The following is a 12,116-nucleotide window of genomic DNA, read 5'->3' on the forward strand; positions in this document are numbered from 1 at the left end:
GGGTCCTAGCATGATACGCCAACTCCATATCTGGAGTTGTAACCTTAGGCTGAAACCTTATTTTTTCTTTTTTATTTACATGTATATATTTTTTGAGACGGAGCCTTGCTCTGTCGCCCTGGAGGCTGGAGGGCAGTGGCATGATCTCAGCTCATTGCAACTTCTGCCTCCCAGGTTCAAGCGATTCTCCTGCCTCAGCCTCCCAAGTAGCTGATATTACAGGCACCCGCCACCATGCCCAGCTAATTTTTGTATTTTCAGTAGCGATGCAGTTTCACTATGATGACCAGGTTGGTCTCGAATTTCTGACCTCCTCCTCAAGTGATCCACCCACCTTGGCCTCCCAAAGTGCTGGGATTACAGGCGTGTGCCACTGCACACAGCCTATTTTTATTTTTTGTTTTTGTGTGTATGTGATGGAGTCTTTGCTGTGTTGCCCAGGCTGTTCTCAAACTCCTGGACTCAAGCAATCCTCCCGCCTCAGCCTCCCGAGTAGCTGGCATTACAGGAAGCTCAATTATTTTTCTTCTTTAAAACCTTTTACTTGACATACTCATTGTTTCATATGTTAAATTTAAAATCCCACAAAAGAAGCCATGTGGTTCCACTGCAGCAGCCGAATCATTGCACTCATTTGGGGGCTTCCTGGGGAGCAAGCAAAAGTAAAACAGGAGGTATTTGGTGGCTCGTGCACCCTGTACTTTGCGCAATATTTCCGTGTGATTAATTCTGACTGCGTTGTTTGTGTGTCATTCCTTGGGTGTGTATGAACAGTCTTTCCATTCTTAACCAAGGTCATAGGGTTGCTCTGGGTTGACTTTGGCTGGGCCCGGGTGTTTGTGCTTTGTGTTGTCATTGCTTTAACCGTAGCCTTCATGGGAATTGTGCTCCATCCTGCTGTAATCAACCACCTCAGCAAGAAGCAAGGGCAGCAGTGCCTTGGAACCGACAAGGCGTCACTAGTGTTAGTGTTATGTCAGGGTCTGAGGCTACTGATACACCTTGGGAAAGGCCAGGCCTCCAGGTGAAGCACTTTGAATACCTGGGTCCTCACCACTGGATCCTTCAATCCTGAATCTTGGTGGGAGCCTAAGACATGTATCTTCACTCTACACTGGAAAATACAGAGAATGAAAGCTGAGTCGCGATATCACTGTCACCAATTTAACCTCAAATATCTGCTTTGTGAATGTTTAGGTTATATTGTGACAGCATGATGGCTATGAATTGAGGTTATATTGTAACAGCATGATTACTCTGAATTTGGATTTGATCATCTTGGCTGTGAGGAGTGTGAAGGTGATTTTGACACTTTGACACCTGCAGTATAAACCGCATTTCAATTTGTCATTTGATCAGGGGAAAATAATGTTTTTTCATCCCAAAATGCCAAACCCAACCAAGGCAGATGTCTTTATAGGACAATCTCCATAATAGAAGCAGAGAGAGGACTGAAATAACGAGCTGTAAGGGAAACTAAAATTCCCCTGGGCTGGTTCCTAAGTTTATAGGCAAGAAAACTGAGGCCAAAGAAGTAAAGTGATTTATCTAAAGTAACACAGTTTAGTGGCAGATCTGGATTAGAATCCAAACTTTCTGTCAGCCCACACATTGTGCTTTTCACAATTCTTCAGGTTTTAGATTCTGCTAGGTTCACAATCTGATGTTGAAAAGAGGACATGTCAGTAATGACTCTGTCCCTTTATTCTCTTCACTGCTCCCCCGCAAAATTTTAAATTCTTGAAATCTTTTGCTAATTGAGATTTTCATCTTGTGCAAACACAGGGCATTTTTGGCAGTTGGAGAACAAAGCAATCCAAGGTAAACAGCTCTAGGCTTTGGATTGGTGTGTAACAATTATGCGTGGCCCGCATGTCTTAGAAATGTAATTAAAGGAACGATTTAGTTATAGTCCACTTTTGGGGGCAATGTGGTTTTGTGGAGTAACATGTCCTACACTATTCTACCAGAATTTGGAATTTTTCCATGAAGATGTACGGAAATCTGATGTTGAATATGAAAATGGCCCCCAAATGGAATTCCGAAAGGTGAGTTCACCAGATCTGTTTTCCAACCGATACCATGCACATTAATTGCCTGCCTCTGCGGATCCATTGCTGATTAACGTGTGTGGTTTCCCTCCTCCGTTCTCCCTCTCAGGTTACCACAGGGGCTCTAAGACCTAGTGACCCTCCTAAGTGGGAAAGAGGAATGGAGAATAGTATTTCTGATGCATCAAGAACATCAGAATATAAAACTGAGATCGTAATGAAGGAAAATTCCATATCCAATATGAGTTTACTCAGAGACAGTAGAAACTATTCCCAGAAAACTGTGCCTAAGGTCAGTTTCAGTTTTTCTGGCATTAGTTCATTAGAAGATGATATAAGCAAAGGGTCTAAAGTCTCAGGCCCACAATACTCTATAGCTGACACGGAGAACCAGAAGCTGAATTATGGAAAGACAAAGGAGATGGAAAAGCAAAATACGGATAAGTGTCACATTTCCTCTCCTAGTAGATTAACAGAATCGAGTGTGCATGATTTTAAAACAGAAGATCAAGAGGTTATCATGACAGATTTTGGCCAAGTTGTTCTAAGACCCAAGGGGGCAAGGCATGCTAACGTGAACCCTAATGAAGACGGAGAATCCAGTCCAAGTTCTCCCACGGAAGAAAATGCAACCACTGACAACATTGCCTTCATGATTACCAAAACCACTGTCCAGGTTCTTTCCAGTGGGGAGGTGCATGATATTGTTAGCCAAAAGGGAGAAGACATACAGACGGTTAATATCGATGCCAGAAAAGAGATGGCCCCCCGACAAGAAGGGACTGACAGTGAGGAGCCAGTTGTGTGCCTGGACAAGAAACCAGTGATCATCATTTTCGACGAGCCCATGGACATCCGGTCTGCGTATAAGAGACTTTCAACTATCTTTGAGGAGTGTGATGAGGAATTAGAGAGAATGATGATGGAAGAAAAGATAGAGGAGGAGGAAGAGGAGGAAAATGGAGATTCTGTGGTCCAGAATAATACCACTTCCCAGATGTCTCATAAGAAGGTGGCTCTGGGCCATCTTAGAACAGGACAACAGGTGGAAACAAAGTCACAGCCACACTCTCTGGCAACAGAGAGCAGAATCCCAGGGGGACAGGAAATGAACAGAGTGGAGCTGAACAAGTTCAGCCACGTGGATTCTCCACATTCGGAATGCAAGGGTGACGACCTGACCGATGGCCAGTTTGAAAGCCCCAAGAAAAAGTTTAAATTCAAATTCCCTAAGAAGCAACTCGCCGCTCTCACTCAAGCCATTCGCACGGGAACTAAAACAGGGAAGAAGACTTTGCAAGTGGTAGTCTACGAAGAAGAGGAAGAGGATGGCACCCTGAAACAACACAAAGAAGCCAAGCGCTTCGAAATCACTAGGTCTCAACCTGAAGACAGCCCTGAAAACATGCTGAGGAGGGAAGAACAGTCCAGCATCGAGAGCATGTCTCCGATGTCAAGAACTGATGAAATTAGAAAAAACACCTACAGAACGTTGGATAGCCTGGAGCAGACCATTAAACAGCTCGAAAATACAATCAGTGAAATGAGTCCCAAAGCCCTAGCTGATACCTCAGGTTCTTCCAACAGAGATTCTGTTGCAAGTTCATCCCACATAGCCCAAGAGGCCTCTCCCCGACCCTTGCTAGTTCCGGATGAAGGCCCCACTGCCCTAGAGCCCCCTACATCGATACCTTCAACTTCACGTAAGGTATCTTGGTCTGCTGGAAAATGAAAAGACCCAGCTGCTTTCCTAAATCTGCCATAATCACCATTAGCAAAAGGTGTCTTGTGACTTAATTGCTTTCTTTCAGGTGGCTTTTTTTTTTTTTTTGTCTGTTCGCCATGAAACCCTTCTTTCATACTTTCTCCCTCACCTTCAAAACAACAACAACTAGGTGTCTAACAGCTAATCAATTCTGTTTTTGCCTCTGTTGCTGACTGGTGTTGGGTGAACACGAGGCTGCCGGGTCAGCCATGTGCTGTTGAAATCATTGCTCTGATACTCACATTAAAATCCGTTTGATCAGTAGTGAGCAGTTGATTCTGTTTGATTCTTCTGATTAACCCCAGTTGGTGTCTCCTAGATCTGTCCTGCATGTAGGGCTGTGGCTTCTCACCTTGAGCTTCTCTGAACATAGTGGAGCAGCCTCACGGATGACCTACTCACGTGCTTCTCCTTCTCTTCCCCCTCTCACTGGTCCTTCCCACAGGGCTCCAGCGGGGCCCCACAGACGAGCAGGATGCCTGTCCCCATGAGTGCCAAGAACAGACCCGGAACCCTGGACAAACCTGGCAAGCAGTCCAAACTGCAGGATCCCCGCCAATATCGTCAGGTAGTTTTACCTTAAACCCAATTTTGGATGGACGCTATTTCAGTTAAGAAGCAAGTCACTGACTTAGTTTATACCAAATATTGTGCTTACTTTGTAAGATAACGGTTTACATAGACATCCTGGATCTGGGGGCATGAAGAAAGTCTAAAAACCATTTGTTAAACTTTTTCACCACGCTTTTGCATGCTTGCAATAAAACATCTTTTACTTTGTGACTCCAAGCTCCAAATTTTAACTGTTAACACACGGTGCCAGGCCAGGTGGCTTTTCTTTGGTGAATGTAGTGTTTCATCTGAACACCTCGGGAAGCAGAGACAAACCAACCTGTGGTGGAACTGCCCTTAACGTCACCACTACTAACGTCTATGTTGACTGTATTGCGTTAGAAGCACATTAACGCTCCGTCAAAATGCCCGACCCCCACCCCAGTAATTATCCAGACGCATGGCCCACCTGGCACACGGGAAATGGTAGAGCTGGAATGATGGGACTCCTCTCACAAATGCGTTCTTCCTTTCCTCCTTTCCTGTCCATCCTTTGCTATGTATGTGGGGGGTTTCTACCAGGTCCAGTAAAGCACAACAAGACTTAGCTCAGGCCTTGAACTGTGTTTGGTTGGTTTTCTTTGATTGAATTATTCTCAGAAGGGCTGTGTTGCCAGGCCCTGTGGGTTGATCACGTGTCCACCTTTCTGACAAAATGTCTCCCGCCATCTTTATTTGCAGGCTAATGGAAGTGCTAAGAAATCTGGTGGGGACTTTAAGCCTACTTCCCCCTCCTTACCTGCTTCTAAGATTCCAGCCCTTTCTCCCAGCTCTGGGAAAAGCAGTTCTCTGCCTTCTTCTAGTGGTGACAGCTCTAACCTCCCTAATCCACCTGCTACTAAACCATCGATTGCTTCTAACCCTCTCAGCCCCCAAACAGGACCACCTGCTCACTCTGCCTCCCTCATCCCTTCTGTCTCTAATGGCTCTTTGAAGTTTCAGAGCCTTACTCATACAGGTAAAGGTCACCATCTTTCATTCTCACCGCAGAGTCAAAATGGCCGAGCACCCCCTCCTTTGTCATTCTCCTCCTCCCCTCCTTCCCCCGCCTCCTCCGTCTCACTGAACCAAGGTGCCAAGGGCACCAGGACCATCCACACTCCCAGCCTCACCAGCTACAAGGCACAGAACGGAAGTTCAAGCAAAGCCACTCCATCCACAGCAAAAGAAACCTCTTAAAGGTCAAATCCTATCAGGCACAAGTCGGAGTTACGTTAAAAAAAAAAAATTAACAGTCTACAACAACTGTTTTCACAAGAGAATGTAACATATTGCTGTATCGTTTGAGGCTTAATGCTAAGTATGTGCTAAATACTGGATTAATAGATTTCAGTAAAGCTCGTTTGTTTTTTGTTTTTTTTGTTTTTGGTTTTGTTTTTACCTAGTTGCTATAGTGTCTACCATCTATACTCAATACCTATAAAATGCAGTAAGCATGTGTTACAAAACGAGGTTCTGGTGGGAAAGAAAGGTGCGTGTGAGACGGGAGAATTGTCTTAAGCATATAAAACATGTATGATTCCAGAATTTTAGTATGTTTTGTATAAAACTATTTTTCATTACGGAGACTAGAAGTGAACAGAGAATTACACAAGTGTGACTATACAAATTGTAAAAGATACTATAATATTTCCTTTTATTTTAGTGTTATTTAGCTTTATTACAGATTTCTATTTTTGTCAAAACTTCATGGTTCCTTTCAAGATCTTTTTTGCCAAAACATTTTGATACTATAGCATTGTACATTTGAAAGTAGTGTGCTAGACTATAAAACCAATGAACTTCTACCTGAGCCCTACAGACAGGCATATGTAGAAGGCAATTTATCAAACCTATTGCACTGCCATGAAAAGTATGTATAATAATTTGCTAGCCCAAGCAAGCTAGTTTTCTTTGCTTGCTTCTTTTCTTTCTTTTTTCCTTCCTTTTTTTTTTCTTTTTTCTTTTTTAACATGTTGAGGTTCTCTAGTTGTTTTCTTTGGAGTATCTAACCCCTTCTTTTGTTTTCTGAGACCTGGTAACCCACGCTCTTGCATTGTGGATTTTAAAATGTACACTCTGTACGGTTCTGTAAACCGAAAAACTTTTGTAAATATATAAATATACATAGACATTAAAATACTGTATGTGACAGCACATAGAGTAGTTTTCCCACACCAAAGTTAATTTTTATGCATGCTTTAAAAGTATATATCGGGATGGGCAGAGATGGAAGTATCCATACATTTTTAAAAAGCAACAAGTTTGCACAGCTAGAGTGTTTTTGTAAATAAATGTATTTGTATAACACAGTCATGTAATATACAGAACTATAAGCAGAGACTTTGCAAAACTAAATAAAGGGCTGCATGCTTATTATTTTTTGTACCTTGTCACTATAACTACTTCCTAGTCAAAGAACGAAATGTAACTGTTACCAAGTTTAATGTTTTTCTGCTTTGAGGCTTTGAGGGATATAACCACATCCACTCAAGAGGACACTACTTTTCTGAAAGCTCTGGGGTGACTAATGATGAGTTCCTAATAAATCAATTGCAAGTGTGGTGCCTTGGATGTGACCTGTTGGCTCTCTCTCTTCTCTGTGGCTTATCAAGGTGTGGATGACAGAAAGCAAACCTGAACACAGAGTTTCCACCCTCCATTCCTGGAGGAGCTCTTATTATTTTCTCTCTTTTTCAAAAACTTCCAGCAGGAGTAAAGTGGAAATAAAATGTCTTTATCACTTGGCTTTTTTTCTTTTGAGTCCTCAACTTAAAAAAATATTGTTGGCCTAGAGGGAAATACACTAACATTACACCATGTGTTTTCATTTTTTTAAATGAGAAGAAGCCAGGCACAGTGGCTCATGCTTGTAATCTCAGCATTTTGGGAGGCTGAGGCAGGAGGATCACTTGAGGCCAGGAGTTCCAGACCAGCCTGTGTAACATAGTGAGACCCCATCTCTACCAAAAAAAAAAAAAACAATTTAAAGTTAGGTGGGCATGGTGGTGTTTGCCTGTAGTCGCAGCTACTCAGGAGGCTGAGGCAGGAGGATGGCTTGAGCCTGGGAGGTGGAGGCTGCAGTGAGCTATGATCACACCACTGCACTCCAGTCTGGGTGACACAGCAAGACACTGTCTCAAAAAAAAAAAAAAAGGAAGAAAGTTAGTGAAAACAATACCAGGATTATGAATTAACCACAGGAAGAATCTCAGGAAACTACTTGATTTTTCACCTCCAGAATGTTTCATTTGGTGATTTGATGTAAAAAGCAAATATTCTTGGAACTCGGTCGTTCAGTGTTACTGAGTTTCAGGCTTACTTACTTCAGGATGCCTTTGCCAGAAATATTCATCTCTCTGCTCATTATGTTAATGGCAGTCCCGTGTTTCAGGTGGCACTTAGGAAAGTATTTAGGATCCAACATTTCAATCATGTCCCATAATCACCTTAATGACATTATAGTCGTTTATGTATAAATATATCTCATAGCTAATTCATGCCAATTTATTTCCTTCTGTTTATGGACAAGCCGAAAATTCTTTCTTAGCAGCAGAACAGCAGATGGTGGGCTCACTTTTGCAGTTTCACTTCACACTTCCCAGAGCTCTGGCAAGGTCACAGAGGTGATGGTAATTTCAGTTAATGTCATGAAGGATGGGACCTGTTCACCAGGTAAGGGAAGACTCCGCACGGTCCCATCCACTGCCCTGAGATCCGGCCCAGTGCTGCCTGCCTCTTCAGGAAACTGGAGGAGAAACTACCATGATTGGAGAAACCAGCGTCAGGTGTTGCAAAGTCTTCCTATCACAGCACAGACCCAGGAGGTGCCTGTCTAAATTAGTGCAATATAGCTCCTGCCTCGGTACCCATTCTTAGGTCCGACCTAAGTGTTTTGAAACCTTGTTGTACCCCCGCCGTCTCTGGCCTCATTAAAACTTTCCCTCCCTATGTGGTTGTTTGAAAAATAGAGCCCAGGCTCCTTCCTCATCCCACCAACCAAAAACCCAACATTTCCCACACCTGTGGGCCCGTGGTAAAACCTGATGATTAACACCAGAGTCGTGTCAGTAAGTTTCCCCTGCACACGTGTTTTATTGAAACTAACGAATCCACGACCCCCATGGGAAAGCCTAAGGGGTAACGCCCCCGGACCCTGATAAAAGCATAGCCCCACAGGCTCACTCGCTCCCCACCTCCTGGATGAGCTCTGCTGCGGCTGCCTCCAGACCTCCCATGGAGGGCCCCCCCCCACCCCCACCCTCTCTGGAATCTGTAAGTAAGACATTTCCTCTGTTTGATGCATTTTGGTTTCACTTCATTGTGCCTTAGCAGACCAACACACCCAAACCTAACTACGCCCCATTCCATCAGGGCTTCCCTAAAGAGGGGCTATCTCAGCTTACGGCCACTCTCGACAGGGAAACCTCAAGACCACGTTAGAAACTGTAACAATAAAAACTCACAATAGCACCTCAGTTCTTTGAATATCTCCAGTGAATGACGTTGGGTAGGATGAGCTGAGCTCCTGGGTTTTCAGATTTTGCTAAACTACATTTAACAGACACTCAGTTACGACAGTCTCTTTTCTTTTTTTTTTTTTTTTTGTTTTTCTTTTAAGAGACAAGGCCTTGCTCCGTTCCCCAGGCTGGAGTGCAGTGGTACACTCACACCTCACTGCAGCCTCAGACTCCGGGGCTCAAGCGATTCTCTTGCCCCAGCCTCTGAACAGCTGGGATTATAAGCATGCACCAGCACACCTGCTTATCTTTTAAGTTCACCATTCCATTATTCACTTAAACTAAAAAGACTCTTAGAAATAAACCATGTGGCTTCTCAGGTTCATTTAATAAAATCGGTCCATTCATCCAGCCCTCACTGAGCATCTTCTACACATAGGGTGGGGTGGGGAGGGCATCTGGCCATGGCATCAGTGCTGCTTTCTGGTTGACCACCTTGGGGATGTTTTGGCTTCTTCACCTGTTCATGGAGAATAATAGCACCTACTAAATAGGATTATTGGGAGGATTAAATACAATGTATTCAAAATTCTGAAGACAGAGTTGAACATACTGAGCACTCAAAAGTTAATGAGGGCTGGGCACAGTGGCTCACGCCTATAATCCCAGCACTTTGGGAGGCCAAGGCAGGTGGATCACCTGAGGTCAGGAGTTCAAGATCAGCCTGGCCAACATGGTGAAACCCCGTCTCTACTACAAATACAAACAAATTAGCCGAGTGTGGTGGTGCACATCCGTATTTCCAGCTATTCAGGAGGCTGAGGCAGGAGAATCGCTTGAACCCGGGAGGCTGAGGTTGCCATTAGCTGAGATCGTGCCACTGCACTCCAGCCTGGGCAACAAGTAAGACTTTGTCTCAAAAACAAAAAATAGTTAATGAGGATGATGATTATTACTGCTGTGGTGACAAGCGGGACACTGTTCTGCCCTTAAGAGGCATCGGTCTAGTTGGGGAAAGCGTGGCGCACACCCCGACACAGATCAAGTCACAGCTGATGCAGATGGGGGAGTGTGAGCCGTCCTGGCAGTCGGCTGCAGGAGGGCACAGCAGCGGGCTTGTCTGGTGCTTCACGGAGGTGGTGGCACCTGGCACTGACAGGTACAATACAGAACTTATAATAGTGTTAAAGCATTTTTAAAGAAGCTGGTTTTCTTTTAATGCTACTTGTGACTGGATTTCTTTCCAAAGTAAAATAGGCATTCACCCGGATGCAGAAAAGCCCAGGCCCTGGGAATTGTGGCTCAGAACTGTGGTTCTTTTGTGAAGTTATATTTGCAGGCTTGGGAGAAGGTGCTCCCAGGTCACCCCAACCCATATTCCCCAGATGTTGCTCATTCCTGGGCTTCAGTGACAGGGGCCAGGCCCATGGGGTAAGAGGGACCCATCCACTGGGTGCTGAGAGCAGGCCTGGCCACTCCCTTCCCTGCAGGCCAGATTTAAAACATAAACCCGGGCCTCTTCCTGAATGCCCCACCTTGTAACTCTAGCTAAGGTCCTTCCCACCTCCAAGGCTCAGTACATGCAAAGGCATTTCAGAGCAACCGGGAAATTTCTCGGAGGAAGTAGAGGAATGACAACTGCTTCAGCTGGAAATTCAAAAGGTAATCTTGCAAAAGAGGCCAGGTGATATTGTCCAAGAAAACCTACTCCCGGCACTGGGCAACCACTCATTCCTTCATCTATGCTCCTAAGAAGGTAATGTCCGAAAGAATAAAGTAACCCCAAAAGCACCTCTGAGAACCCCAGGCCGTCCCAAGGTGCATGTCCATCTAGCTCCAAGTCAGGCGCCCACCTTAGAAGCAAATGTTTGCCCTGATGGAACCAGGAAGGTTAAGTTATGCTCACCACTCTGTCAAGAATGCAGGAGAGCTTACAGTGCATGCCCTCGATTTGCACAAAATGCTTAATATTTTAATTGCCCAACATATGGGGTGGTCCTTAATCCTTGTGTCTGTGAACACATCAGCAATAACTGCCATCTGTTGCCTATTATGGGCCACGTAGAATGCTAAGGTGTTTTGCATCTATTGCCTTTTAATCCTCACGAACACTGAAAAAGTTCCTGTCATTTATCCCTCCCCACTTCACTGTAGGACACTGAGAAGAGGGAAGAGGTGACAAGTGCAGTATGCATCTCTGGGCACTCGGCCATCATGCTTGAGGTGGGGGCTGCTCAGGTTGTCCCTTTGAAAGAAGGTGGCTTTAAGGGGAGATTTTTTATTCCTGGAGCAAACAAATGAGCACAATGCAGAAAATTATCCATTTATGGGATTATTAGATTGCAAATTTTGGTTGCCTCACCTTCAAAAGATGCATAGGTAGAGATGCCCTCCACTTAAAGGACTAACATTCTCATCTAGTATTGTTGGAAAGGCGGTGAATCTGGATTGGAACCTGGGATAGGGACTCCTCTTCCCCTAAGCCCCAGGTGGTCAACTACAACTCTAGGACCCTGGGCTGGGACTGCAGGGAAGGCTTCACCTGCCAGAGAGACCATACCCCAGACAAGTCAAGGCCAGCCTAGGTCCTACCCCTACCGGGCCCCGCCTCCTCCTGGCCTTGCCACGCCCCTCCAGGTAATGCCTCATCCTGCCCCAGCTAAGACACACCACACCTTTCTGGTCACACCCTTCCAGCCTCACCATGCCCCTCCTGCTGGTGCCTTCGGCAACTTCAGCTGGTGGAGACCAGGGTAAGCGGCCCCCAGGTGCCTCCTAAAAGGGTTTACTTGAAGTTCAGCTTCTTGGCAGGGACTTGTGAGTAGATACCTCAGACTCTCAGAGTGATCCTTTGAAATTCAAGGATAAGTCTCCATTCCAATAGATCCAAGCTCCCTTTTAGTTACAAATGTTTTGTAAGAGATGAAATTCCTTATGACATCTACCTACTCACCTAGTTTGAAAAATAAAATGCAGTTCCCTAGTGGCACTATAACAAAGTTATCGTCATATCCATGCCATACACGCACCCATCAGCAGAATTCGGCAACACATTCAGACAAATCGCACCAGGGACTCGAACGCTGTGAACTGGGCTGGTAATGTGACTTTTCCCAAATGGCGAATGACTGTTTAAAGCTTTGAACAAAGCAGAATACGACTCTCCCTCACTTTACATGTTCCTGAAAATTTTTGTTGCACATTTTGAGGCTGCAAAAGGGTTTAAATATAAAATAAAATTGGCCTCTA

At 44.7% G+C, this 12,116-nt stretch overlaps 1 protein-coding gene across 18 annotated transcripts in view; it reads left to right on the forward strand.

Moving 5' to 3' along the window:
- The window catches only part of KIAA1217 (KIAA1217 ortholog), a 345,498-nt gene extending 338,348 nt beyond the window's left edge, over positions 1 to 7,150 (forward strand). For 8 of the 18 annotated variants that reach the window (XM_033209919.1, XM_033209920.1, XM_033209921.1 and 5 more), the window contains 5 exons: positions 1,786 to 1,821; positions 1,971 to 2,048; positions 2,161 to 3,759; positions 4,262 to 4,384; positions 5,110 to 7,150. In XM_033209919.1, the coding sequence (XP_033065810.1) occupies positions 1,786 to 1,821; positions 1,971 to 2,048; positions 2,161 to 3,759; positions 4,262 to 4,384; positions 5,110 to 5,607 (2,334 nt within the window). In that variant the 3' untranslated portion in view covers positions 5,608 to 7,150. Of the gene's footprint in view, positions 1 to 1,785; positions 1,822 to 1,970; positions 2,049 to 2,160; positions 3,760 to 4,261 lie in introns of all 18 variants that reach the window. The other 10 variants (XM_033209929.1, XM_033209925.1, XM_033209922.1 and 7 more) reach the window with 10 other exon arrangements.
- The last annotated feature ends 4,966 nt before the right edge of the window (positions 7,151 to 12,116 follow it).

Source organism: Trachypithecus francoisi, unplaced genomic scaffold (genome assembly GCF_009764315.1).
Source record: "Trachypithecus francoisi isolate TF-2019V2 unplaced genomic scaffold, Tfra_2.0 Lachesis_group9, whole genome shotgun sequence".
Taxonomy (NCBI): domain Eukaryota; kingdom Metazoa; phylum Chordata; class Mammalia; order Primates; family Cercopithecidae; genus Trachypithecus; species Trachypithecus francoisi.